General features: G+C 44.1%; 1 protein-coding gene across 4 annotated transcripts in view; it reads right to left on the reverse strand.

Annotated features, from left to right (window-relative positions):
- LOC120953844 (uncharacterized) overlaps positions 1 to 25,489 on the reverse strand; it is a 57,283-nt gene extending 31,794 nt beyond the window's left edge. The window contains exons 1-2 of one of the 4 annotated variants that reach the window (XM_040374145.2): positions 23,970 to 25,489; positions 6,807 to 7,344 (exon numbers count right to left, since the gene is read on the reverse strand). In XM_040374145.2, the coding sequence (XP_040230079.2) occupies positions 6,807 to 7,096 (290 nt within the window). In that variant the 5' untranslated portion in view covers positions 7,097 to 7,344; positions 23,970 to 25,489. The other 3 variants (XM_049605841.1, XM_040374143.2, XM_049605840.1) reach the window with 3 other exon arrangements.
- Positions 25,490 to 26,216: the final 727 nt, after the last annotated feature.

The following is a 26,216-nucleotide window of genomic DNA, read 5'->3' on the forward strand; positions in this document are numbered from 1 at the left end:
CTTCGTTTGTTGCCTCGTTGCAGTGGGAAAAGCGTCACAACGGCGGTGGGCTTTTGAAAGCATTCTCCGCAGGAGCCAGAGTTTCGAAAAACCTCACCTTCACCCTGTGTGAGATGATTGAGAAGCTACCACTCCAAAGGGCATGCAGCAGAAGAAATTGGTTTTGTTTTTGTACGCTACAGCCCTTTTTTCTTCTAATTAATCACGGAAAAACACACACACACCAACACACTGGCAAATTCATTCCCACACTTTTTTGGCGAATAATGTCTGCGCAACCCCCCGTCCTTTCAATGGCAACCTGTGGAATATGCCGTCGACACGAAACGAGCAGCAGCATCAGAATCCGTGGGCGAACAACACTCCAGCTTCCGCGCGCGGATGCGAGCAATACCACACCCCAAAGAAAGCGAACACAAAACCTTTGGAGCAAAAGGACACTGTCAAGGCACGGTACAAGGATGCTCCCAACCACACACACACACACATACACAGCACGACTCACAACATATATCGAGCCGCGCACAAATCCAAGCAAGAGCTGGAAGGATGGCCTACAATGCCCCGGGAAGCAGCAGCATCGGGACGAGAAGATGTATTGCGTCTGACAAATGTGCGTCTTCTCTCTTTTCGTTTGTTGAAAAGGATCCAACAAAAAAAACGCGAACACACACACACACACAGTTTGGGTAAGGTTTTTCCACCCAGTTTCCCTGACCCTACCTACAGGCAGTCACAGACACACACACACGCACGAATCGGACGTCCGGAGACACTGACCCGGACACACGGGCAGAAGAGTTTGTCACACTGGGGTGAGGGGGAGGCCGAAGAAGCACAAGGACATTCTCCTCTCCAGAATATTCGGCCGGAGCGAAGTACAGGGCACGCACGCACGCACACACACGAACACCACCCCAAACCTAACGCAACAGGTGGATGAGTGTTATTTTTCGGCACAGGCGACACGGTCACAGACGGGCAATGGGCAATGCTGGGCACTGATCGAAATGTATCTTTGATACAAACTGCTGATGCTGCTGCTGCTGGCTGCTCTATCACAATTGTTTTCGCTTTTCATTAACGCACTGTGTGTAGTGGAAAACACACTTTTCTTTTGACACATACACACACACACACACACAAACAGGGAAAATTAATCGCTCGTTTGGCTCACCGTAACACTGCTGTTTGCTCTTTATTCGCGTTACAAAATTTCCCCTGCTCCGATAAGACACACGCGCGGAATCGAAAGATACACAACGCGAACGCGCCTTTGATGAAGCCAACGACGGGGACGGGGGTGTTTCGGTTCAAGGTTGTGAGGGACACAAAATGCACACTCACAAACGCACACGAAGAAAAAAAACACCAAATTCACGCGTAGCCAAAGGAATTTCGATTGCGCGCGGTTGCAAATGATGGACGCACGCGATTTTCCACACACAAAAAGACGCACACGCGCTCGCTTGCTCGCTCGCGAACAAGCCACATCTAACACTACTTCCCGATAGTACCACGTGCGGCAGGCGACTGAAAATGGGTTCGCGCTCGGACCTGGCCGGGCCATGGGCCGGGTGTTATGTTGTTGCGCTCTCGGCTTTACGGTCACTCCCTGTCTATTGCGCGTTGCGGCGCTCACTAACTCAACCAACCACCAGCAGTGTGTGATTTGGATTTGAAGGGCCTGCGGGGGAGGGGTGGCGGGGTGGCTAGTAGCTCACTCGCCACGAACCGTTTTGTGATAACGCCGGAAGAGCGAGAGAGACAGAGAGCAAAGGCGAATTGCGAGCAAATCTATCGGCGAACGAAACCAAGTGGCAAACTTGGAATGATAATGGTCTTCTTATGTGTGTGTGTGCTACGTCTCTGTGTGTGGCTGTTCGAGAAGCCTCGCCGTGCGCCACGCTATGTGTGTGAGTGGCCAAACCAGAGTGTTGCAGAGGGTGGCGGCCGCCCCAAATGGCTGCTCAGAAAAGCTTCGCTGAGAGCGCCGAAAATAGCTCCCGACAGCGCAGTTCGGGAGCCAATGCAATGTCCCCCGCTCTCGATTGATTGTTTTCTAATGATCACAGAATCAATGTGTGTCGAAAAGGTACAAGTGTTGGTTGCAATATTAACAACACAACGTCAAATGATTGGTCTTAAGGTTACAGTCATTGAAATGGTACAAAAATCTTACAACAAAGTATGAGTTTTTTTGTATTATTATTACAATTATTAATATTGCTTAGCAAAATGAATAAAACAATAATCACCGTATCAGTGACCATCCCCCCTAAGTCACTCACCAAAGACTGACTCGGTCACTCAATCGGACACTCAACACGATTTCAACCCCCGACACTCGCTCGCCACTCAGCCGAGGAGAGAACGGTTTGTGTAATGACACCCCTAACACTCACTCACACACACAAACCCCCCCCCCCCCCCCCCTCTTTTGGGAAGGTAGCGTTAGTGTGCGATCTATTGGCACCGTCCGCGAGGGGTGGATGGGTGGGTTGGGCCTTTGTGGTGTGTGCCATCGGATCGCGTAATAAATTCATAACTTGCCCTTACAATGTAACTATTTGTTGACGAACGCAAATACAGCTGCTCTCTCTCTCCCTCTCTTTCTCGCTTTTTCTCTCTTTTAGTGGATGCCTTCTGCTTCTTCCTTTTGTTCATAGCACCCACCAACACCGCTCGCAACCTCAACCCCACACCCCAACCGGCCGGATTTCAATCAAACCGTTTGGCGATGCTTGTTGACTTGGCAACCATGACCAGCCGCGCGCACCCACACTCACACACGTTCACATTGGTGATAGATTAGAAAATACAAGAGGGGGGGAGGGGGGGGAGGGAATGTGCGGAGAGGGATGGAGGAGTAAGTTGGGGCCGCGTAAGATGTTGCGGTCCATTTCTTTCGAATGCTGCTGTGTTTGAACGTGCAAAGCACCAGTGGAGCACTCAGTTTTCACGACCAACACACACACACACAGCCACAAACACACAAACGTAAAACAGATGAGTGAGCGAGTTCTTCAATCTGTTCGGCAGGTTTGCGATTGCTGATTATTGGCCACTAAACAGGTTGATCCGTCTCGCTTTCTCGTGTCGCTTCTCGCTCATCGTGCCTTATCGTCGTTTATTTTTTGTTCGTCTCTCGCTCTTGATTCATAACAAAAAGCATAACAAAAAATAGACACACACACACACATATACACACAATTCAAATGACCTACACGAATGTCTTTGATTCAATGGCAGCAATGGCCTCTTCCTCTTTCTTCCCCATTGCACAAAAGACGGCCAAAGCGCGCGTTAATGTTTGCCTCCCCAACCGTTCGGTTTGCTCTGTTATCTTCATTTAACTCTCTTTCTCTGTCTCTCTGTCTCCTTCTCTTCCTCTGTATATCAATCTCCTCTTATCAATAAATTACCCCCCCCCCCCCAACCCTCCCGCTCAGCTCCACAAAAGAATTGGTGAAAACTTTGCTGCAGGAAAAGCTTTTTTGAGCGTTGGAAACGTTACGGAGGGTTTGCTTTTACACGATCACTGGCGTACCAAATTCCATTTGCTAAGACAATTTTTGCTTACTGACCCCACTGCACTTCCCCAACCGACACCCTCCCAGATGGTTTGAAGAAGGTAAGTGCAAGCAAGAGGAGGCCGTTTAGCGGGCCTTTGGCCGGCAATTTGGCATTCCCCCGTATAAGCGATCAAAATGCGCGCGCACTAGCTCTAACTCATCGCTTCCTCCACTGGCGACGACAATGGAAATGCGGTGGTGATGATGCAGAAAGATGAGTTCCCTACCACCACTGCTGTCCCCCCTCCCATCGGTATCAAAAATGCTGATGATGTTGCGCTCTCTGGTGATGCTGTTTGTTTTGATGACGTACGAGACGGTGGTGTGGTGTTTTTGTCGATTGTTTGGGCTATTTTCTGTGTCTCCGCCGGTTTGGTCTGCCTTAGCGGGAGCGTGTCGTTTGCGTTGGGGCAGAGTTGGCAGAGTAGAGTTATTTAAAAACATAAATCGCATTTGATCCATTTATTAAGTGGCTGTCGTTTGTTTGCCTTTTTTTTTCGATTGTTATTATTGTACCGCTAGAGCACGCTGTTTGTACACGGCGCTTGGATTGCTGCACGGAGAGTGCTGCTTGGGTAAATAGAAGGAATGCATTCCGGTGGTGATGAAACAAATCAATTTCTTCAGTGGCATCTGTTGGTTGGTGCGGTTTCTTCTTGCTGCGGTATATTGTACACAATGTTGCCGTTAAATGATTGCAATAGCTAAATGATGCATGTTTTCGTTTAAAACTCTGACGTCTTTTAAACATTTAATTTCGCGCTTTATTTTTCATGCAATAAACATCACAAAATTAGTAACCTCTGTAAGAGTTACACCGATCAAATATGATACTTTTTAGTATTCTTAGTAAGTGGATACTTTTGGGTAGGCATGACTGAGCCATCAATGGAGGCGGATGGTCATTCACTTAAAACCCAAACCCAATGAATGGCCCGTGCCGGCGTGAATGGAGCCTCTTCCTCACGTGGGTTTGACACATGCCATGAAGCATTTGTTACATCTTTCACGGGCGAAAGATTGATCCATAACCCGGCGCACTGACGTCAAATGATGAATGGATTGGTGGAGTCCTTTTTCTGTTGCGAATCGACTTGCTTACAACAAACACATGTCACTTGTTATTTGACCCATTGTGACAGACAGACATACAATCTAGCCTACGTATGTTGTTACTTTTTGTGTTTTTTTAGCCAAGTAAACCGGCCACATGCCGTGTTGTTTTGAAACTATAAAAACAAAAAACATGTAAAGTCTGACGTATCACAGCATTAGATATCTAAATAGATGATCCGTGCTTAGGGGATAGCACCTAAGCGATTCTGTGATCAACTTCTTAAATTGCCGATTACTAAGAATTAGGTTTAGTTTACCTTGAGTAACTAACTGTAGGCAGTTAGTGACAAACTTGTGAGAATAAAGATAAGAACTGAGCCCTTAGAGGATACAACAAGAACACAACATTTCGCAAGTCCCACTCCAAAATCCTCAATGTAAATAAATAATAGGAAAACGAATAATAATAGCAATAGTAATAATAAATAATAATAATAAAAAAAAATAACGGAAATAATATAAATATAATAGCAAACAGATCAATGTTTGTAGATAAATACTGTTAGTAAAAAAAATACGGACTCTCTCATCTGCTCTTCAACACCGCCCTGCAAGGAGTTTTTAGAACCGCGGGGCTAGAACACAACGACATCTGTGGCATGATCTTCTACCGGTCTCTCCAATTACTTGGTTTCGCAAATGACATCGACATCATCGGCAGGACAACAGTGAAGGTGTGTGAGGCGTGAGACTCAAACGTGAATCAGCAAGAATTTGATTGATAATCAATGCGACGAAGACGAAATACCTGCTTGCCGGAGACTCAGACCATCGGAAGTGAACCAGGGAAGCGGTGCAATAGTTGACGGCGACAATACCTCGAGTTGGTAAAGGAGGTCTGCTATCTCGGGACAGTCGTTACTTCGAATAACGACATCACCAGCGAAATCCGGCGATCACCACGCAAATATGCAGGGAATTCGTGCATACCATGGGCTTCGCCGACTGCTGAGAGATCCAAAAGACTTCGAGCTCTCACGAAATGTGAGATATATCGAACATTGATTCGCCCGGTGGTCCTTTAGAAACACTAGTCTTGGACCATCCTAGCGGAGGATACAAACGCTCTGGGCGTGTTTGAGCGACGCATCCTCCGGACCATCTTCAACCAGTGTGTTCGAGCTTGGCGCCGAATCGAGCATCCAGACGGTGGCGAAGGTTGTTATGAGGATACTGGACAAATGCACCACTAATGTCCCACCGAGACCAATCGCGCGATCGGGTGTCTCCATGGATGGGAGGAGCATCCTGGTTGACCGCTCCATATCACGACGACGTGCTCTATTGTGATCAGGTCAACAAGAGAGAGACAGAGAGAGAGAGAGAGAGAGACAAAATACGATCAATCCTCATTACAATTCAATCGAAATGCAATTACGAACGTTCAAACTCTAAATGAATCGTCATGAGACGCTTAGAGTTTGTCAGTTAGGCTAGTCTAATCCAAGATTCATAACATCCTTCCGACATCGAGTAAGAAAGCCAGTTCAAGAATTAAAAGTAATAACCAACATCGAAATAAATGCCAACTTCAAGATTGGTGACATCTGGGTCGCAGGAGGGCTTAAAACAGCCGTCCAAAAGTGCCCGTTTCTGCAGAATCGATTCATTATCGCCAAAGCTTTCAAAAGAGCACACAAGACGCTTGGTGTGCGCCGCAGACCAAACTAGCTGCTAACCGATGATATGAATATTTGCATTACATTATTTGCCGTAAGTGCTTTCGTGCAAAGACCAAATTTCCAAATCACCACGCGCACACACAGTTTACGAGCACTAAAGGGCCTACCAAAGAATGACCAACGTGGTAAAGGAAACTGTCTGGCAGGAATTGCCTTCCAGGAAGAATAGTCCGAAGCAATTGACATACTTCTGCGCCTCCCTTCGGTTGCGCAGATTTGATTACATTGTGACATTGATCCCAAAACCTTCCGGGAAGCGAATCTCATTCCGCTCGGAAGCCACAGGAAAGTAGTGCGCTGCTGTTGCAAAATAGCGAGCCACTCGGCCCCAGGCCACTATGGCTAACAAACCCCACATATACACAACACGACCAGAAGAAATCTATTACATTATAACAGGAAAAGAGGCACAAGAACCGATTGCAAAACTCACCTGGAGCAGCTGGTATCGGTCAGGTCTTTCGAATGCGTCGTACCATCCGTCGTGTTCGCGTTGCTACCGGCCACCGGTGGGTCTTCCTCGCCGTCCGTATCGTAGCCGGCGGCGGCCGGATGCTGCCTGCTGTTGTCACCCGGGATCAGCATTGCATTCGCCTGCACTGGTGCGCCATTCTGATTGCCCGCAACAGTTGACGCAACCGTTGCACCGGCCGGGTGTGCCCCACGTGCAGCTTCGACACCTACTACAGCAGGAGGAACGAGACTGCGGCGAGACTCGTTCATTCCGACACACTGTCTCAGCCCGGCCACTCGTCTCGGCCGGGTATGGTTTCACTGTCCTTCTACCGTCGTTTGTCGTCGTTCCTTTTTTTCCTTTCTATTTCTCCCCCGGTGTCTCTACACTTCGATATCTTGCACAACGACTCGAATATCGTTACCGCAACTCACACACACACACACCGAGCAAGTCCTGCGACATGCGAAGCAGCGCGGCGACTCCTTACATGCAGTTGATTGGCATTTGGGTTACACTGCAACGGGGTAACAAAAAGAGGGAAGATAAAATGATTAGTGTCTCCGATATGGTTTGCTCCAAAAAAAGAAAATCATGTAATTGAAGGTGATGCGTAGGGGTAAACAAACAACTAAAGAACAAGCACAAGATGTGGACCAACCCCATCCTAGCACTTCCGAGCAAACCGAACCAACCCGAACGGTTTGATTAGAACACCAACTGGGCGCTCTGGTGGCTTTTCAGTTTTCCATTCATCCGCCCGGAGTTAAGCTCGTTAAGCTACCGTACCGGAGGACTTGGTGGCAGAGGGAGGGGGATGTGTGGGGGTGAGTCGCTAATATCAGGCACAGTCTAAATGAGGACACAGCGAGCGGCTACAATTGGACGTCGGCGGCAATCAGAGGCACATGCCGTACCATACTGTGCCGTACGTATATAATCTAAAGCCAACCGGGCAAAGTGCCTGACAACCGGGGACCAGGAGATCTCAGCGCCTACCTCTAGCCTCAAACAAGCTCAAGAAATCAGCATTCCACCGCTCAAGGACCATCTATTTACACACACATACGCACACGAGAAAAACAGTTTCCAGTACGCATTGTGCCCAATATAGAAAGCTAATCGTCGCTTGATATCTTAGAAAGCACTCGGCATGTTGCGTCGGTTGGTGGGATTTTTCGGGAAGTAGTACCTCGGAACCTCCTACACTTTCAGCGAATTTGCAGTTTACAAGTCTTTCCCCGTGCATGCCCACTGGACTGGGCGCACTCGTGCAGCAGCGGATGATTGTGATTGTACAGGAATTTTTGTCTCTTCCTGCGATATTTGGCGACCATTTGTTGTGCGCCACTCCAGTCACGTACAGTTGCTGGCTTACCGATAGGCTTTACATTGTGTGTATGCGATTGCAGCGGAGAGTGCTGCTGCGACGTTGTGTGGGCTCACGGTTTCAAACAAAGATGTACAACATGTCACTACAGCAATCCACAACTGTCCATCGGTCATACGAGGACGACACGAGGTTGGGAATGAATGGATGATTTCCACACAACTGAAGCTTTTCTTTAATTCTAAATTTCCGTCTTGACATAAGCCTACACTTTTTGACAGTTTTTAGGAAGGCTATAGAAGGAAAGTAAATAATTCTTCGTTTGAATCATACACTAAACAGTTTGAGAAGTATGGAACCGTACTTTTGAGGAACCAATGATATGGAAAATTATTTAAAAATAAAAAACATATAAATCAATGCCGAATGTCCAATACAAACATTCTGGCAAACTAAAAATGATGATTTTTATTCATTAGTTATGACAGGGAAAATGAACACAAATTACTTAAAGAATAGTTCATAATGCATTGAAGCTAATTTTGCTTATGACATAAAACATCTTATCTTCATCATGAAAACAATGTGAAGGAGACTTGATTTACCGAAACGATGATTTGATCGTCACTTCCCCGAAGGTGCACTTCCTCGAGGACAAAGCGGCAGCATTTTACCGTAGGTCAACAACTTCACACGCGTACTAGTTATTGTTGTTTCCCGGGTAAGGTCAGCGGAGGACAAAACCGAACCATAATGGTAAGATAAACAGAGCCCTGCTTGCTTGCTTGCTATGGGACATCCCTTGAGGGCGTACCAACCTCCTACCTGTGATACCCGTCAGGTTGATGCTTCCTGCACACAAGGCAGAGGGGAAAGGCAGTGACTCCATGCTGCCGTGTGACTGACCCGTCCCCGTGTACATCGTGGTAAGTGGCCTCAAGACGCACTCGCGCTGACGAGAGATTCGTGCGTTTTCTCAGAATTTTGAAAATTCTGCGTGATTTCAATTTCTAATACATTGTTAAAAAAGAATGCGGACATGTAAATCATTTCGAATGAAATTTAACTAAGGCTCGATAACGATAAAATAATGAAGTAATAAAGCCATGGAACCAACGAAAAAACTAATCATCATCCAACATTGCCCGTTTCCCAGAATATGCAGTGATTGGATTTGGCCGACCAACAAGTATGTCACGGCATAATGCATAAGCACAGACAAACCCACAGCAAAGAGGCAGCAGGAAACACCCTCCCTGGACCTACGGGAGCGAACGGGGCCGACCACCAACAGGTTGGAATATGACCGATATGGCGGAAACGGTCAGAACTGACCAGCACCCCATATGTGTTGGTGGTGTGTTGCTTGCGCACGTTGAACGAAGCGTGACCCGGCCGGCCGCCGTTGTTTACTACCATCCGTCAGACAACGCTAGAGTGACCGACATTAGGCAGCAGGACATCGGAGAAGAATCAAATTAATGGGACCCACACACACACACACACACTCCCGAGCAAAAAAAAACAAGCAAAATCATAAATAAGAGTCAGAAGAAACGCCCGGCAGTAGGTGTATGATGATGCGAACTACAGCGACGTGAATTTGACTCTCCCGCTGGGGTAATATGTTTATTAGTCGTTTCTAATTTAAAGGAAACCCATTTGCCGCTGCAAATTGTGTTACAATAAAAGACGCTTCTGGGCTGTGTGGGACTGTAGTGAGAGTGGGAAGACGACTGCCTATTTGCTATAAAACCTCCATTACGGTCGTATTCGTCAGAGTGTCGTGGGTTTAAAAATAGTTAAAAATACTTAATAGTTCAACTGATTACCCACCACATCCCGCCAAAGTCATCCCACCAGTACTGTCTCTCTCTCTCTCTCTCTCTCTCTCTCTCTCTCTCTCTCTCTCTCTCTGTCTCTCTCTCTCTCTGTCTCTCTCTATCTCTATCTCTCTGTCTCTTGTAACCACAGACAACCACAGCGGCATCCCAAAGTGCCTTTAAACAGCCATCGACAGATAAGTGCACGGTCGCAAAACGGCATTAACTCACGCAAACGAATGATGATTGAAAGCTCACATTTGTGGCGTCATAGAACCTTTCAGTGTTAGCAGAGCAGTAGTAACAGTAGTAGTAATACCATTAGTAGTATTAGTAGCGCTGGTTTTCACAGTTGTAAGAAGCAATACCAACAAACCAAATCAATGGGAGCAAAAGGGAGAACCTTCAGGGTTTGGCTGACTCAATATCCATCAAACACATGTCGTTACTTTTTTTTCTTTTTTTTTTTGCTCTCCCTCGACCCCATTACCAAACTGTCCCAATGTCGGTTGAGCCAAAAATCACGTACGACTTGTGAATCGTAAGATAATGACTATGGTAAAAAATAAGGGGACACATACGGGAAGGTGCTTTATGGTGGCAATGAAAATCTCAGTGGATCCCAGTGAGCCACACGAACATTGTCGGTCAGCTGTCAGACGCTACTTTTGCCCTTGACAGTTGCAAAGTCACGCTAGCTAGTGAGAATAATATTCAGAAGGGAAGTTGAATCATCATTCCGAGGTACTCTTTCCGGTTCCATCATGCCCAATATGGCTTGGATAAAATAGTTTTTTTTTAACGAATTCCATGATTCAGTTCGCTCTTTAAAAAAAAAGCTGAACAAGAAAGACAGTTCTGCTACACTATCTTTAAATAAATCCACTTAGTTAATAGCAAACCCTGCCAAAGCAGTTCAACGTTCATATATTTCTTCGTTCAGTTCAGATAATCGTTTAGTTCAGTTTATCGTTAAATTCAGTCCACCGTTCAGTTCAGTTCATCGTTAAGTTCTGTTCAATGCTCAGTGCAGTTCATTCAATTGCATTCAGTTCGATGATCAATTTCATTCAATTCAAGTTTAGTTCATTGATCAGTACAGTTCATAGTTCAGTTCTATTCGTTAGTCATTCAATTCAGTTCATTGATCAGTAGAGTTCATAGTTCATTACAGTTCATTGATGCCCCGTTTATTCTAGAACAAATTAATTTTCAGCCACCTAGTAGGAATCTAAGGCAACGTACCTTATTTAGAACTGATTTTAGGTCTACGTTATTTGGACATAATGATCCACTTTTGAGAATGATTAACTCGTATAGCTCTGTTGCAACAGCATTGTCGATCATAGCGTAAGCGTTAATGTACTAAAAAAAACTCTTTGCGAAGCCTTTACTGAGAGTGAAATACTTATTATTTTTATCAATTTATTTTTGTGGTCAGCTTTTATTTATTTGTTTATGAGTTCAATATTTATATTAGTTAGGAATCTAGTATTAAGTTATGGAGGCCAGCATGTCTAAATAACCTTGTTAAATTAAATAAATAAATAAATAAATAAATAAATAAATAAATAAATAAATAAATAAATAAATAAATAAATAAATACAATTTTCATCGTTAAGTTTAGTTATTCATTCAGTTCAGTTGATTGTTCAGTTCAGTTCACCGTTTCGTTGAATTCATGGTTCATTTTAGTTCATCGTTCAGTTACGTTAAGTTGATCGTTCAATAGAACCGTTTAAATCAGTTCATTAAATTCAGTTAAATTCATTGTTTTGTTTCGTTCACTTCATAGTTTAGTTCAGTTCAGTCCATGGTTCATTACAGTTCATCGTTCAGTTTAGCACATCGTTCAGTTCAGCACATCGTTCATGCGTAATATGTTTATTCGATCAATCGTTCGTTCATTTGTTCGGGTATCCATTGGGTTTAATTCAAACCAACTGCTTGAACTGTACTAAAATAGCTAAGTGAACCCAGTTCGTTCATTTACTGAAAAGAACGAACTGACCATTTCTTGACGAACTGACTCGCCACATCTCTAGTGCCCGCACGAAACATTCAAACTTGATTAACCTCTTTACTTAATGGTCATAATCTTTTTTATGTTTTTTTTTTTTTTTAAGAACAAACTAGCCAGACAATCGCTTCGCTGGTCAAACCGGTGCATATTGAGGCCAACGATTCGCCAACTGAACTTTTGCTGCACTCGGCACGCAATGTGCGCCGCAATCACAAACACACACAGCAACTTCTCGCCTTCCCCAACAAGTTTGCTGGAGTTTTCACTTTAAAACCATATTTGCAAATGCTGCAGAAACCATACATCCTTCAGCGTCAACCAACTGACTTTTTCTTCGATTTCATTTTCGTCAATCATCGACCGATTCGAATTACGCACATGCAGGCACACGCCACGCCACCTCACTGCCCCAGCGTTGATCGCAGAGAAGAGGGTTAAGTTCACTTCACTACCAACAGGTTAAGGTACTTCCAGTTCCCTTTTTTCCTTCTTCTTCCTTATCCACACGCCCCACAACCCTTTGCGAAGTTTTCCACGCAGTTCGCACGAAGGTTTCTGCTCGTATTTCTGCCCAATCTAATTCTACACGACTTCCATGCCTCCAGTACGTTGCCATGGGTGCTATGTGTCCGTTGCCCGCCATTTGCCACACTGCGGTGGCCTTTTCATCACACACCAACACACACTTTTAGCACGCCCTTTAGAGACCGATCAATTACTCCAAAGTTTACCGCCCCCAGTGCACTGGTATTACGCGGTGGCTAAGCGGAACTTTTCAATTAAGTAAATCATTTCCTCCTCCGCCAACCGATCGGAATCAGTACATCCTAGATGCCGGTGGGATTGCAATTCTTACACACACACACACACACACATAGGATCTCTTAACTTTTCTATTCGCTTTTTTGTCCACATTTTCTTACGTACGTTCCAGCACACGAAACAGTTTCCACCCAAATTGCACCCCGTATCGTTCGGTACTGCCTTCCACTGGCCTTCCCCACAGCGTGTGTGTGTGTCGCTGGGGGCTTGGAGGGCTTACCACCCCTGCCCTTCTCCTTCCACAAACTTCACCATATCCCCGTCAGGTCCGCGCACACACGAACGCACCAGCATACTTAACGGGCTTGCCTGACCCGCTGACGGTTGACGCGCTCGTTGGCTGGCTGGCTGGCTGGCAAGGGCTCCAATTGCTTTGGTTTCAGTTTTGCCAACGATGCACGTTTTGTTTGGTAACGGACGCAGTTTGTCCCCGTCACTGGGGACAAGCCTTTTGCTTTATCCACCTCCCCCTCTCCCTACCTCTCACTCGCTGGTTGACAGCAAGGGCAGCAGAATGGTTTTTACACCTTCCACACACCACAAGCAAAATCCACCTTACCATTTTCAAAGACGTCACCCGAAAATGAACTTCCCGAAACAAAGGAGTAACTTGACCAGAGGGAAGAAAAGTCGTCATTTGCAGTTACTAGGTCTAGTAGCAGTAGTTGCAGTACTGGTATTGCTTGGAATTTCCGGCACACATTCGGTGTGCATTTACATAATGTAATTGGTGTTTACACCGTACAGAGTACCCCTACAATGTTGCTCTCGATTTCACAATAAAAAAGGCAGAGTAAAAAAGGCAAATAATTTACCTGAATGCAGGCTGTAAATTGTAATCAGCCCGATCAATGATTCCGTAGCCTCTGGGAACTGAGCCTGACAATGTAACACACAAGCGGAACACATCCAATGTAATCAATGGAATGCGCAAACCGTCCAATCCCGAGAAGCCGAATGGTTGTTGTTTTTTTTTACGGAACACACGCACAGTCGGTGGGAAATTGTAATTTGCTCCTGTGAGTGTGGAAATTAATTGCACAGTTTCCAGGTAAAATGTTGTGCTGTCAAAACAAAACGACAAACAAAAATGGCGAAACTTGAAGTTCCTGAAACTGGATGATGGTAGGACGACGTCGCGATTCCTGCCAAACACGAAAGTGGAATGGTTCCTGATCCAAATCCAGATCAGGTACTGCTTATGGCTTTCTACATCCAGATTCTAGAGATGTTGCATAACCAAGTGACTTTTGTTCTAAATTGTTAATCGTGATCTGCTCGAATGCTGCTCGAAATACCAAAAATTGTAGATTTGTGTGTGATAAACCGTGTTGAAAGCGAAAATATTTCGTGTCTGCGTATGCATGATCTTCTTCTATCGCTATCCAATTCGTTTAACAAGCATTTCGTGCGGCGTTATTTTATGAAAATTCGGTGTTTTACACATAAACTACTATCTTACGACCAATGATAACGATTGGACACATTATTTCCCATAGGAAAAAGAAGAAAGCAACGAAAAAGCCACAGCATAGTAGATTTTAAATGGCCTGTCCCAGAACTCCCTTAAACTGGTGCAGTTTAAGGGAAGTTTAAGATTCCACTATAAGGAAAACAGCTCGAAAACCCGATTTTCGAGCTCGCAATGTTAATTGGGAAATGCAGGTTTGCACAAAGTAGTGAACTACTTAGAACAAAAATAAAATTTCATACAACTAAAGTTGGTGAAGTTGTTCCTTTATTGAACGCGAGAGTAAGTACCAAGTGGTCCGTATTATTTCATATTTCTTCTATTAAAATAGTAAAATATCCTAAAATAATAAAGACTAAAGATGGTACAGGAGGACTTGTCATAATAACAGAAAACATTAAAGAATATCGTAAACTTATTTTCATTATTACTGACTGTTGACTTTTTTCATATGAATATGCCGCTTTCGTAATAAATAAGTCACTGAAAGCCGAGCCCACTAATGGTACAGGCAGGCCTTGACCGACAGCGGTTGTTGTGTCAAAGAAGAAGAAGAAGAAGTAAAGTCCAAAAGCAGGATATATTGATATTGCACAGTTTTGTCTATGAAGAGTTCTCGAAGACTCGGACCTTACCGACCCCTGATCTATCACCTAGGTAAAACAATTCTAGTAAGCCTCCATAAGACGAAAGTAAGATGCAGCGGAAAATGAACTTAACACACACGTGGAACTCTTGATCTACAAGAACTTTCACTAAATTACGTATCACTTTCAAGAATTCAAGTGATACTTTTCATAAAAAGCTTACTAATCCTATTTGTTTTACCACACCAAACCAAAAAAAAAACGAACACTATACCTTTCACCGATAAAAAGGGAAACATAACATTAATTAGCGCCGCACGGGTGCAGCGGGGATTTCGTTGTGCTCCAGGAACCAGGGAAAAAAGAGCGAGCGCAACAACAACAAAAAACAAAACTTTTCAATCCGGACGTTGATTGCAATTAAACAAACTACCACCCACAAATCCCGGGAAATATGTTTTGCGCCGCATTATTATCTCACAAATGAAAGCAAATTTGCCAAAGTGCTTCACCTTTACCTTCCACGTAGTACTACTGGCGAGAGGTCAAAAGCACACACAAGGTTCAGTTTGCAGCCCGTTGTGCTGTCGCTTCATAATCAATCAAGCCTACCATTTAGGGCGAATTAGGCCGCATGTAGCAACAAACGCGCAAACATAAAAACAACATCCTAGGGAAGCGTTGTAGCTACGTGTGCGTTTGTGTGCGCTATTCATCCTGTTAATTACGAAAATTAATACCGACATTTGTAGCGCGGAATGGAAAATGTAGTGCGCGCATACGAGAGCATAAAAACTACGCCACATGGTTGCACACGTTTTTTGAATTATTGATTTATTCCACAACCGACGACTGCTCGATGCTGCCATTTCCGAACGAGCACGGGGGCGCGCACAAACACTGCTCGAATATGCTGCAAAACCCGATGGAACGAGCTGCCAGATGGCGCTGCCCTGTCCTGTTCCCGACAGAGGACGCTTGCTGACGGGCTGGAAGTGGCGCGAAGTTAAGTATTTTTTCAAATGCAATGCAAGTAACGGTGGCGTAATATACAGTGCACAGTGGGGAGGGGCGTAAATGTGCATTAGAAAAAATAAAAACACTATCGCGAAATTTATTCAAATACCCCACCAGTGTCAATAAAGCGCAAACACCAATACACCTACATGCAGATTTCGCGCGCCCAGCCGGCCAGTCATCCTGAGGGAAGCTGAAGTGGTACGGGCGCAGGGGCCACACCAGGGGGTGTAAATGTACATGTATGGAGCGCAACTGTAGCAAACCATCCCCCGGAACACATACACCCAACGGGGTTGATTCAGTGTTCTTTTTGTTTTTTCTCTCTTACTCTCTCTACGGTAATAAATCGTATGAGCAAATGTGGTCGTCGGAATGGCGTTTTGTTTTGTGGTAGTATCAACGTCGCAAAAGGATGTAGTTGTGTTGAGTGTGGTCGAGAATAGCCCGCGTTTGCCGTTAGAGTCCCCTGCACGGGTACATGTGTGTGTGTGTGTGTAGGTTTCCTTCCACCATTGATAGCCGTATAAGAACGCTCGATAGACGCCAACACCCCGTACGCAGAGACGTGTCAAATGGAAAACAAACAACCCAGCAGCAGTCGGTACAGTGGGCGAGATTTGCTGTTGAAAAATAACACGCGAATGGGATTTAAACCTGGTGTAGTGAACAACTGTAGAAGCATTATTGAAATCGAAGTAAAGCATTTGAGTTAATTTTCATATCAGAAAAAGAGCTTCAAATAGTATTTCGCATTTCTAATTAGAACTTTGATATTTTGATATTTCTTCCAAAAATCAGTTAAATCTTGAAGCTTTTTTGCTATACATGACAGCTGTAGTTTTCAAGCTTGAGCAATTCATTTTCGATTCTAAACGCTGTTAACATTCATTGTAAGTGAGTTGTAAAAGATGGCCGGTCGCAGCGACCTTCCGGGCCAAACAAACGCCATCATTTGGAACCTCAAGTCGCTCAGCGTCAACTTTCTTTCGATGCTCTGATTGTTGTATCTGATAGTGCCAAGATGTTGTAGAGGCCGAAAAGGCCGAAATACGACTCCCACAAACTGCCACACGGTGTCCGTTTTACACGCTACGGGATGCCGTTGTTTGATCACGCACGATTCTAATCGAAGTTGCTTCACTTTTTTGGCCATGACGATTTAAGTTCGACTGATACAAGTGTCAAATACTGTCTACTGTCTCAAAGGATGCTATTTTTAGAAGTGCAATCAACGTTTCGTTAGTTAGTGCTGGTTAAGCCCATGAAAAATTATCCATTTTGTTTTAATGCAAACGTTATGTGCAGTTTTGCACACATGACATTCTACTACAAGGTACAAACAATCAGTCTCCATTTTATGGGTATTTCCCTAACTCTCTTGTACACATTTGCAAGCATGCACCTCACAAGAAAAAAAGCGAACCGTCATCGTGATGAAGCGTGATGTGCTTTAGGTAGGCGCCCAAAAAATGATTCGAACCAGTACAATCTAGACACATGTGACGCATTCCGCATAGATGGATTCCGCCACAAACGGGGGTGAAAAGATAGGCACCCTCCCCGCCCAGGAGACATTTTGATAAGCATTATCTAAACCGAATTTATCACCTTTGCACATGATGTTTCGGCGAGAAGTGGTTTCGTTTTGGCAAGAACCGACAAAAAAAGGCAAAACAACCACCATCACCAAAAACGCACCACCTAATCAACAGCATTACAGCAAGCGATTGTGATAAGCGAAAAATAGCCTTGAACAGCAATTTTAAAAACTGCTCGGAAATAGGAAATGCTGCATGACACGCCATCGCAACACAAAAAAAAAACCAGACGAAAATGATCACTTAATCACAATAATTGCTCCTGTTGCCAATTCGAACCCAAACGCAATCCCAATGCCCAAGTCCCCTCTGTATCAGTGCGCGCGCAACATTAACTGACCTATGGATCCAGCAGAAGTAATCTATTTTTTTTCTCTCTCTCTCTCTCTCTCTCTCTTTCTCTTCTTATCTTCCTTCCCCTTTCTGATAGTGACGAGGCGCATTTCACCCAGCACCCTCACCAAAGCATTGCAACAACAACGTTCACGGGCAGGGAGGAAAGGTCGAAGGGCGAGGGAAAACAATAATGCAGGGTTTTCCAGGTCACGTTCGAATGTAAACATTCGGCCTCAGCACAATTTTTCGATCGAAAAAATTCGATAGGCGCTCACGTAAAACTGACAGTATAACTATTTCTTTTATACCCCTACATGAAGTTGGCCCCACAGGTAAATTTTTTTTTTTAAATAAATAATACATATTTTTTTATCACTCAAAATATTGAAAAAGAACCAAAACATTTACCAACTTGGTTTTACATGACGTTTTTCAAAAACATCAACCTTGATTTATGGCATTTTTTTGATATTCGATAATTTCCGCAGCTCAATGCGTCGCGGATTTTGCCCCATACAAAGCGGAACGATCGAATTTTTGTAGCATAGTTCATTTTGCTCGTGAGTGTCATGGTATAACAGTTTTCAAAAAGACCAGTAAAATGAACACCTTGGTGGCGAAATGAGTGTCAAATGACACCAAAATGACAGCCGAATCGATCGAATTTTTTCGATCGAAAAATTGTGCTGAGGCCGATTGTATTTCACCGCGTGCAAGATATCAATCACCATCACTACGATATTTCATTTCCATCATCATACAAGGTTTTCCGAGTCAATTTCGAATGTCAATACAGGGTTTTCCAAGTCACTTTAGAACGTAAACATTGTTATTTACCGTGTGTAAAATGTTAATCCACATGAACTTGACATTTCATTTTTATCACAATAATTTTTAATTTCTCAAACTTGATTTTCAACACGACTCAAGCTGAATTAAGGTGGACAATTCTTTGTTATGTGTTGAAAATCATGTGTGGAAACTGAAATTTCATTTTGAAGCAAATAAACCTTTTGACAGCTGTTGAAAAACATCTTGGATACAGTGAATAACAATGTTTACATTCGAAACTGACTTGGAAAATCCTGTAATATTTTTCATTTAAGCAATACGGCAAATCCGATTCTCCCGTAAAAATAAATCATTTCCTGCAAGATGTTTTTCAACAGCTGTCAAATGTTGTATTTACATCACAATTATGCAAATGTCACAATTGTCACTGAGTGTGACAGATCTGATGAATGATCTGTTGAAAATCATGTGGAAAAATTTAAATTTTATTGTGATGCAAATGCAACATTTGACAGCTGTTAAAAACATCTTGGAGGCAGTGAATAATGATGTGCACATTCGGAAGAGGCTTGGAAACCCCTTTAAATCTGTGCACATTAGAAAGTGGCTTGGAAAACCATTTTCAAATTGGTATACCTTCATCCTTTTTATATTGGTATGCTATTGTAATAAAAATGCATCAAAATGCATGTGCAGAATAATTTTGAAAATGTTCCACAAATCTTGATGAGATGCGGCCTAAACCCCCGGAGAAAAAACGGTGGCAACAGGCCATTGAAATGTTGAAAATCATGCTGAAGAAAATAAAAATTAACATGATCAAAATTAAATATCAAAGCGATGTGGAATAACATATTGCACGGGGTGAAAAACAATGTTTACATTCGAAAGTGACCCTTGGAAAACCCTGTAAAGCCGTAGCGCAATTTGCCGTTCGACTGGACACGGTTCTGCCTACCACAACACACATACACAGACCGGGCACAGGCAAATGGCCATGACTTTCCAGTGCGCCCGGGAATAATAAAGTTTATACCAATCGTACACTCACACACACACATTTCATTAAAGATTGAAACATCAGATTAAAAAGGTTATTGTTTCGGGCAAAGCGGCAAACCGGTGGCCACCATACTATTATGAGTTTCATTCGTTCACCTTACACCAACGACGAAACAAGGCAGGCCAGCATATGATTCCCGTTCTTTCGTTTGACTTTTCTTTTGTCGTAGAATGCACCGAGGCCACGGGAGCTGCATTTAATTGCAACGCGGCCAAAAATAATTTCATTTCGTTTTGGTGGAGGTGGGCACACTGGCGATGCCTCCTCCTGTGTCCTCGATGCAAGGCAAAAAACGGCTGCCAAATCAAAAGAGGATTCTTCCACCCAATGCACACCACCACCCCTTTTTGAACGGGCGATATTGCATCAATCCAGCGTCTAGCCACCTTTTGCCTCGGTCGTTTTCCCTCTTCCCGCCCTGCCGGACTCAGGCGACTGAGAAGACCTTGAAATCAACCCCTCCATCCGTCCCCTGAGCGATGGGAGTCGAACGAAAAGCAACAACAACAACAACAACAACTGCACTGCAACCACCCACCCACCCCAAACGCCATTGCATACTGAAAGCCCTTGACAGTGATATTGAGGCTGGCTTTAATTGGTATTTGTGCCGGATCGTTTGTGCCACGGCCCGGCTGGGCCGGGTGGGGCGGAGAGCCGTTCGTGACGATATTTATATTACGCCGGCCGGCGCACCACTGCTGTTGTTGCGGGATTGCAGTTGCATTTGCAGTCTGCTGATGCAACGTTGCGCAGTGCTGTGTGAGTGTGCCCGCGATAGACATACACCGTTTCGCCCACTCCGGTTTCCTCTCTAGCTGTTCAGCCTGTGCAAATATACAGTTCCGTTTTTTTCCGTCGTTAGGGCTGTTGGCTGATGGCGCGTTAGACAATTGGCGATGTGTGTGGCACAGTGACAGCGACTGTGGGACATAGCTGGCCAAAACTTATTGCAGCTCACAATATTGTGTACTTGTTTCTTAATTTTCGAAATCAAATTTGTTTTTGTTTTAAGCATGACGCTTAATTTCTTGTTTAAAATTTAAAATTTCCCAAACTAAGGTACATTTTTGAGCAAATATTTTCGTACAATAAATATTCTATAAAAAGAGTATAATGCAGGTTGTTCTCGAGGCATGCTTACATGCTTCACATACTCAAAAACTGTCAAATGTAAAATAAATTTTGATTTAGTTGGTTTTTAACGTTTCAGCAAAGGACAATATCTATAATCTTCAATCTGAATCGTGTCAAATGATCAACTTAGTGGCTTAAACCAGTGCTCTTGAAACGATTTTAGGCCCACGGACCACTTGGTGTTGATGCAGAGTTTTTTAAGTCACTTTCGAATGTTCACATAATTATTCACCGCCTACAAGATGTTTTTCAACAGCTGTCAAATAGAGTATTTGCTTCATAATGAAATTTCAGTTTTTACACATGATTTTAAACACATCGCAAGAACCTGTCAAACTCAATCTAGCTTGAGACGTGTTGAAAATCATATAGAAGAAATTAAAAATTATGATGATGGAAATTAAATGTCAAATCGATGTGAAATAACATTTTGCTCGCGGTGAACAACAACGTTTACATTCGAACCTGACTTGGAAAAACCCTGCAATACATTTACTGCGGCCCACATACGTTGTAGGCATATATTTTGTAGACGTTGTTTAAAGATTTTTGATGAAAAAAATATGTTTTAATCTTATTCTAGACATGCCTGTTGAAATCAATTTCTTTGCGGACCACTTCTGTTCACCGCACCGACTACATATTGGAGATCATTGGCTTAAAATACCCAGAAAACCGTAACCGTATTTTTTCTTCTAATTCCCTTTAATTATTCTCCTTAGTTTTCTATTACTCTCTTTTTTTTGTTTTTGTTAAGTTTATGATAGTCTCTACGCTCTACTCTTGTTTTTTTTCTTTTCTTTTTTGCTAGGTCAAGACTAGGTCAGTTAGGCTTAGTTTTTCATGAATTATTTTGTTTATTTGTTAGTATTAAATTAGTTTTAAGTCTATTATATTTAGCCTTGATGGCGGATATTGTATGAAATAAATGAAATGAAATGAAAACTACACAAAAATTGAATATTTAGGATAAAAACCCTATACATTCGGCTTTTAATCTGCACTGGATGTAATTGCTGCTCTGATTTTTGACAAGTTTCAGTCATCCTCTTAGTCTCATAACCTAATATGATCATGATATATAGACATCATACCATTCGATATAATATATTATATATTCTATATAATTTGGCTAAAATTGTCAAGTGGTAAATGAAACAGACTAATCACATTGGTTCAGAAGCAGAACTGGAAAAATACTATATCATCATGTAAAAAACAGACTGATCGATACAGGGTTTTCTAAGTCACTTTCGAATGTGCACATCACTATTCATCACCTCCAAGATTTTTTTCAACAGATGTCAAAACATCACAAAGAACTATCAAGTTCAATTCAGCTTGAGACGTGTTGAAAATCATGTGGAAGAACTGAAACATTATTGTGATGGAAATACAACATTTGAAGGCTGTTTTGAAAAACATCGACAACATCGAAAAACTCGGAAAACTCGTTAGAGCTGTTAGAATTGTACCTCGTTAGAGCTATTAAAAAATCGACATAAAATCGCGTTAAAATATGTTAAGCTTTTGCTCATGCATCTGTTAAAAGCAGATAGCAGAGCAGAGATAGCAGATAACTGAATCCTTTGCTCTATCTTATATCATTGAATTCCTCAGCATAAACATCTTCTTTTAATCTTATTTTAAATGTGTGTTTTTTGCTGAAACATTCTAGCATATCATGTTCCTAATCAATCGCTAATCATATTGGACGCCTAATACATTCAAAACAAAACCAAAGCGATTGAAAATTCCCTCCCAAATTAACACTCTTGTAAGAATTTAATTATCTACAGGAATGAGTCTGCTAAAAGGCTGCGTTCGGCATGACAGGCTGATTAAAATGCTCCCTGTTTTATCGCACCGATCCCGTGGCCGTCCTCTCCTCTTCAATGCCTCAAAACGCAGATCCCAGATCGATCCGGCAAAAAGCCTCCGATTGACCCACTGTCCAATGCATTGATAAAACCCTCCATCCTCTCCTCAAACATTCCACCACTATCTCTATTTTTTTGGGGTGGGTTGGGGGTTCGTTTCTGGAGGCGCACCGAATCGTCTGTTTTTGATTGTGCACCCTCCGCTAGACAACACAATGCGATAGGGAGGAGGTCATTTTTGGTCATTTGGAAACCATGCTGCTCTCTAGGTGCTGCTGACCCACCGATGCACACCGACGGACAGGTGTCAGACAGGGCGCGCGCCCTATGACTCCTGCAGTGCAATACACAACACAACAACAAATAAAACACACGTCTCCCTCTAGCAATAGGCCTACAAGAGCAACCGACTGGTCCGGTCCCCTTGCGTCCGGGACAATTTGCATTTGCAATCGATCGTCATCCGCCGGGGGGTGCCGCCAGCGGAAGCTTCCATTCTCTACACGATCCGTTATGCAATCCTCCCCTGCCCGGTCGTGCCGTTGTTGCTCAAGCTGCTCCCGTGTCGCCCCATTCGATTCAAGTTTCTTCTCCGCAGCCTTTTCGCTCTCGGGGGATGGAGATGGTAATATTTAAATGATACCCACTCCCCCATCCAACCACTCAGCTCCCAGGCCCAAAGCGCCTGCTGCGACATTTTCGCCATATTGTCTCGCACTGTCCGACCCCGTCCCCGGTTTCCCGGCTCTCGATATTCCTCCCCACACTACGATCGTCTTGCCTTGCGGTGGTATGTGTTTGAGGCCCCACAGGCCATTGCCGCTAATCTGTGTCGATCACGAACTTTTAACTAAAAATAAACAAACAAACAATTTGAATCTAGCCTAGTGTCTCGGTGCCGCTGTGTGCGCTATTTGCGTCCGTGCGCTCCCTCGAGACACACACACACGCACACAGCCATACAAACGGTTTATTGGGCGTTTGAAGCCGAGATACACGACACGGCGTCGGAGAAAAACATGCGGAGCACCATCGATAAGCGGGCCCGGGCGGCCGAAATATGTGCCGCCGAAAAATGTTGAGATAGGTTGGAACAATTTCGGTATTGGTTTGGCCGGTTTGGACAGTGCGCACATAGCCCACGCACGCACACACACAGCCGGCAAGATGGGTTGATGTTGTTGATGATGGCGATGGTGATGATGATGGTGGTGGCGAAGACGCGCCACCAATCGCCCATCGAAACACATATAACTGACCTTCTTTCCGTGGTTTCGTGTGTTCCGAGGGTCTCGAGTGTCTCTCCTTCCTTCTCCTCCTCCTCCTGCTGCATTTGATGGACGCGCGTTCGGGGTGTGGATCTGTGTGCGTGTGGATTGGTGTGCACAGCGGGAAACAACAATCACACACACACACACGGCGGTTGTGTTGATAATGGAACAACCTCCCTTCTCCTCCTCGTCTTTTGATAGACGACGTTTTGCGGGGAGGCGGGGGCTTCTATTTTCTTCTTCCACTACTCTGTCACACCCTGCCGCAGCGGTATTGGGAGAATCGTGTGCGCTTTCGCAGTCAAGGATTAGCGGAATTTCCGGTTTTTCTTCGTCGTTGTCGAACCGGGGTGGGGAAGGCAGTACACACTAAACACATTCTAATCACCGTGACGCGCGCGTTTCGTGGCAAACTGTGTTTACTTTGATGGGCACACACACACTAAAGATAGCGAAACACGGTTGCCCTCTTTCGTTGTCGAAGCAGCTCCCGTGAACAGTGATTTCTTCAACTTTAAATGCTTATTTCAATAACACACTGTATACAACACGTAACAATTCACAACGTACCACAAACACACAAACACTACATTCACTGTTTCGCTCGCTCACACTTCCCTGCTGCTGCTGCTGCTGACATTCCCGGCGTTTTGTGCCGATTCCGGACGATGACTAGTGGCACCGCCACAGTGACCCACGTACCTTGCCAGCTGTGCCATTTCTGGGCCGATTGGCATAACGAAAACACGACCCCTTCCCGCGCGCACACACACACGCCCACGCACACACACACACGGGCACGCACACGGTTGCGAGTAGATTGGGGGTCCCGTAGTACCTACGTAGCGCTACAACTGGTTACGGCAGCTTGAACGGCAGGCAGGGCAACCATTAGCAACAAGGGAGGCGCTCTATCTCGTAGTTTCTATGATTGTGTTCCTTTTTGATACACTTCCTCTCTCTCTTCACCTTTTTTCCACCACCTACTATGCTTCCGCGAACGACAATAGAAGGAAGAGAGAACAAACAAACGGACAGAGGGTTGGACAAAAAAAAACACCACAACACAACTTGCACAACACCGTGTTGTTGGGACGATGATGACGATGACGGTGGGTGATCGTTTCTTTGTTTCGCCCCACCCACACACACACACACACACACACACACACACACACACACACGCACGGAGAATATATCTTCGGACCCTGCGCCCGCACTCCCTTCTTTTTCTATCACAATCGTACCATTTGTTGTTGTTGCTTCTTCTCGTGCAGCTCGTCCTTCCTTCTTTTCTACAATAGCACACACACGCACTGTTATCACTTTGTCACCCCGCACTACCTCACCCGGAGGATCGTTTTGGCGAACATCGGTAAGGGTGGTTAAGGGTAAATTAAACGCACTGCTCGGTACCGCTCGCCCTTTCGCCCATTGTGTGTGTGCGTATTTTTATTTATCTTCGCAACAACTTCGGAATTTATGCATCTTTTCGAGTTTTTACACTGACAGCCGTGTTGCCTGCAGTGTGGCCAGATTATTTTGGCGGTTTTCGGTAGGCGCATCAAAATTTTATCGGTAGTTTTCGGTAGGTTAAAACTCGAAACTTAACTCGAGTTGAAAGAAGTGAAAGCGGGGGGGGGGGGGGGGCATTTACTAATGCGCAAAATTAAAGTTCCATTTCAAGAAAATATGCATCCTTTACTTAGGATATGGATTAGATTTGGTTCAGCGGTTACACAAATGAAGGTCTTTCTGAAGTGTTGATCTGAAAATGGTACTAGGAATTCTAAACCAAAGAATAACTAAGATGCTCATTCTTTTTTCTCAGTGGTGGCAAGTTCTTCCCAAGCGCCACAGATTAAGCTTAAACGACTGGAAAATCAAATATCTGTGATTTTCGGTAGGATAAATGGAAAATCGGTAGTTTTAGGGCGGTCATCTGTGAATCGGTAGGAATACAGATAAATCGGTATTTCTGGTCACTCTGGTTGCCTGTCACTGCTGTGTCAAAGTAACGTCAAGGGGGTAGGAATGTTCGCTTTCGTTCGTTGCGTGAAAACGCGCTGCACCGGAACGGTTTGAATGGAAAGATTTCGCGTGAAACATTTCAGCGATGACGGTTGGAGGGAAACGGTGTTGATTTGAATGGTTTTTTTTGTTATTTGCAACCGAAACCATCGCTTGTTTATAGAACGACAATGGCTGGTGTTATTAAATCAGTTCGTAGCGGGA

Source organism: Anopheles coluzzii, chromosome 2, assembly GCF_943734685.1.
Source record: "Anopheles coluzzii chromosome 2, AcolN3, whole genome shotgun sequence".
Classification (NCBI taxonomy): domain Eukaryota; kingdom Metazoa; phylum Arthropoda; class Insecta; order Diptera; family Culicidae; genus Anopheles; species Anopheles coluzzii.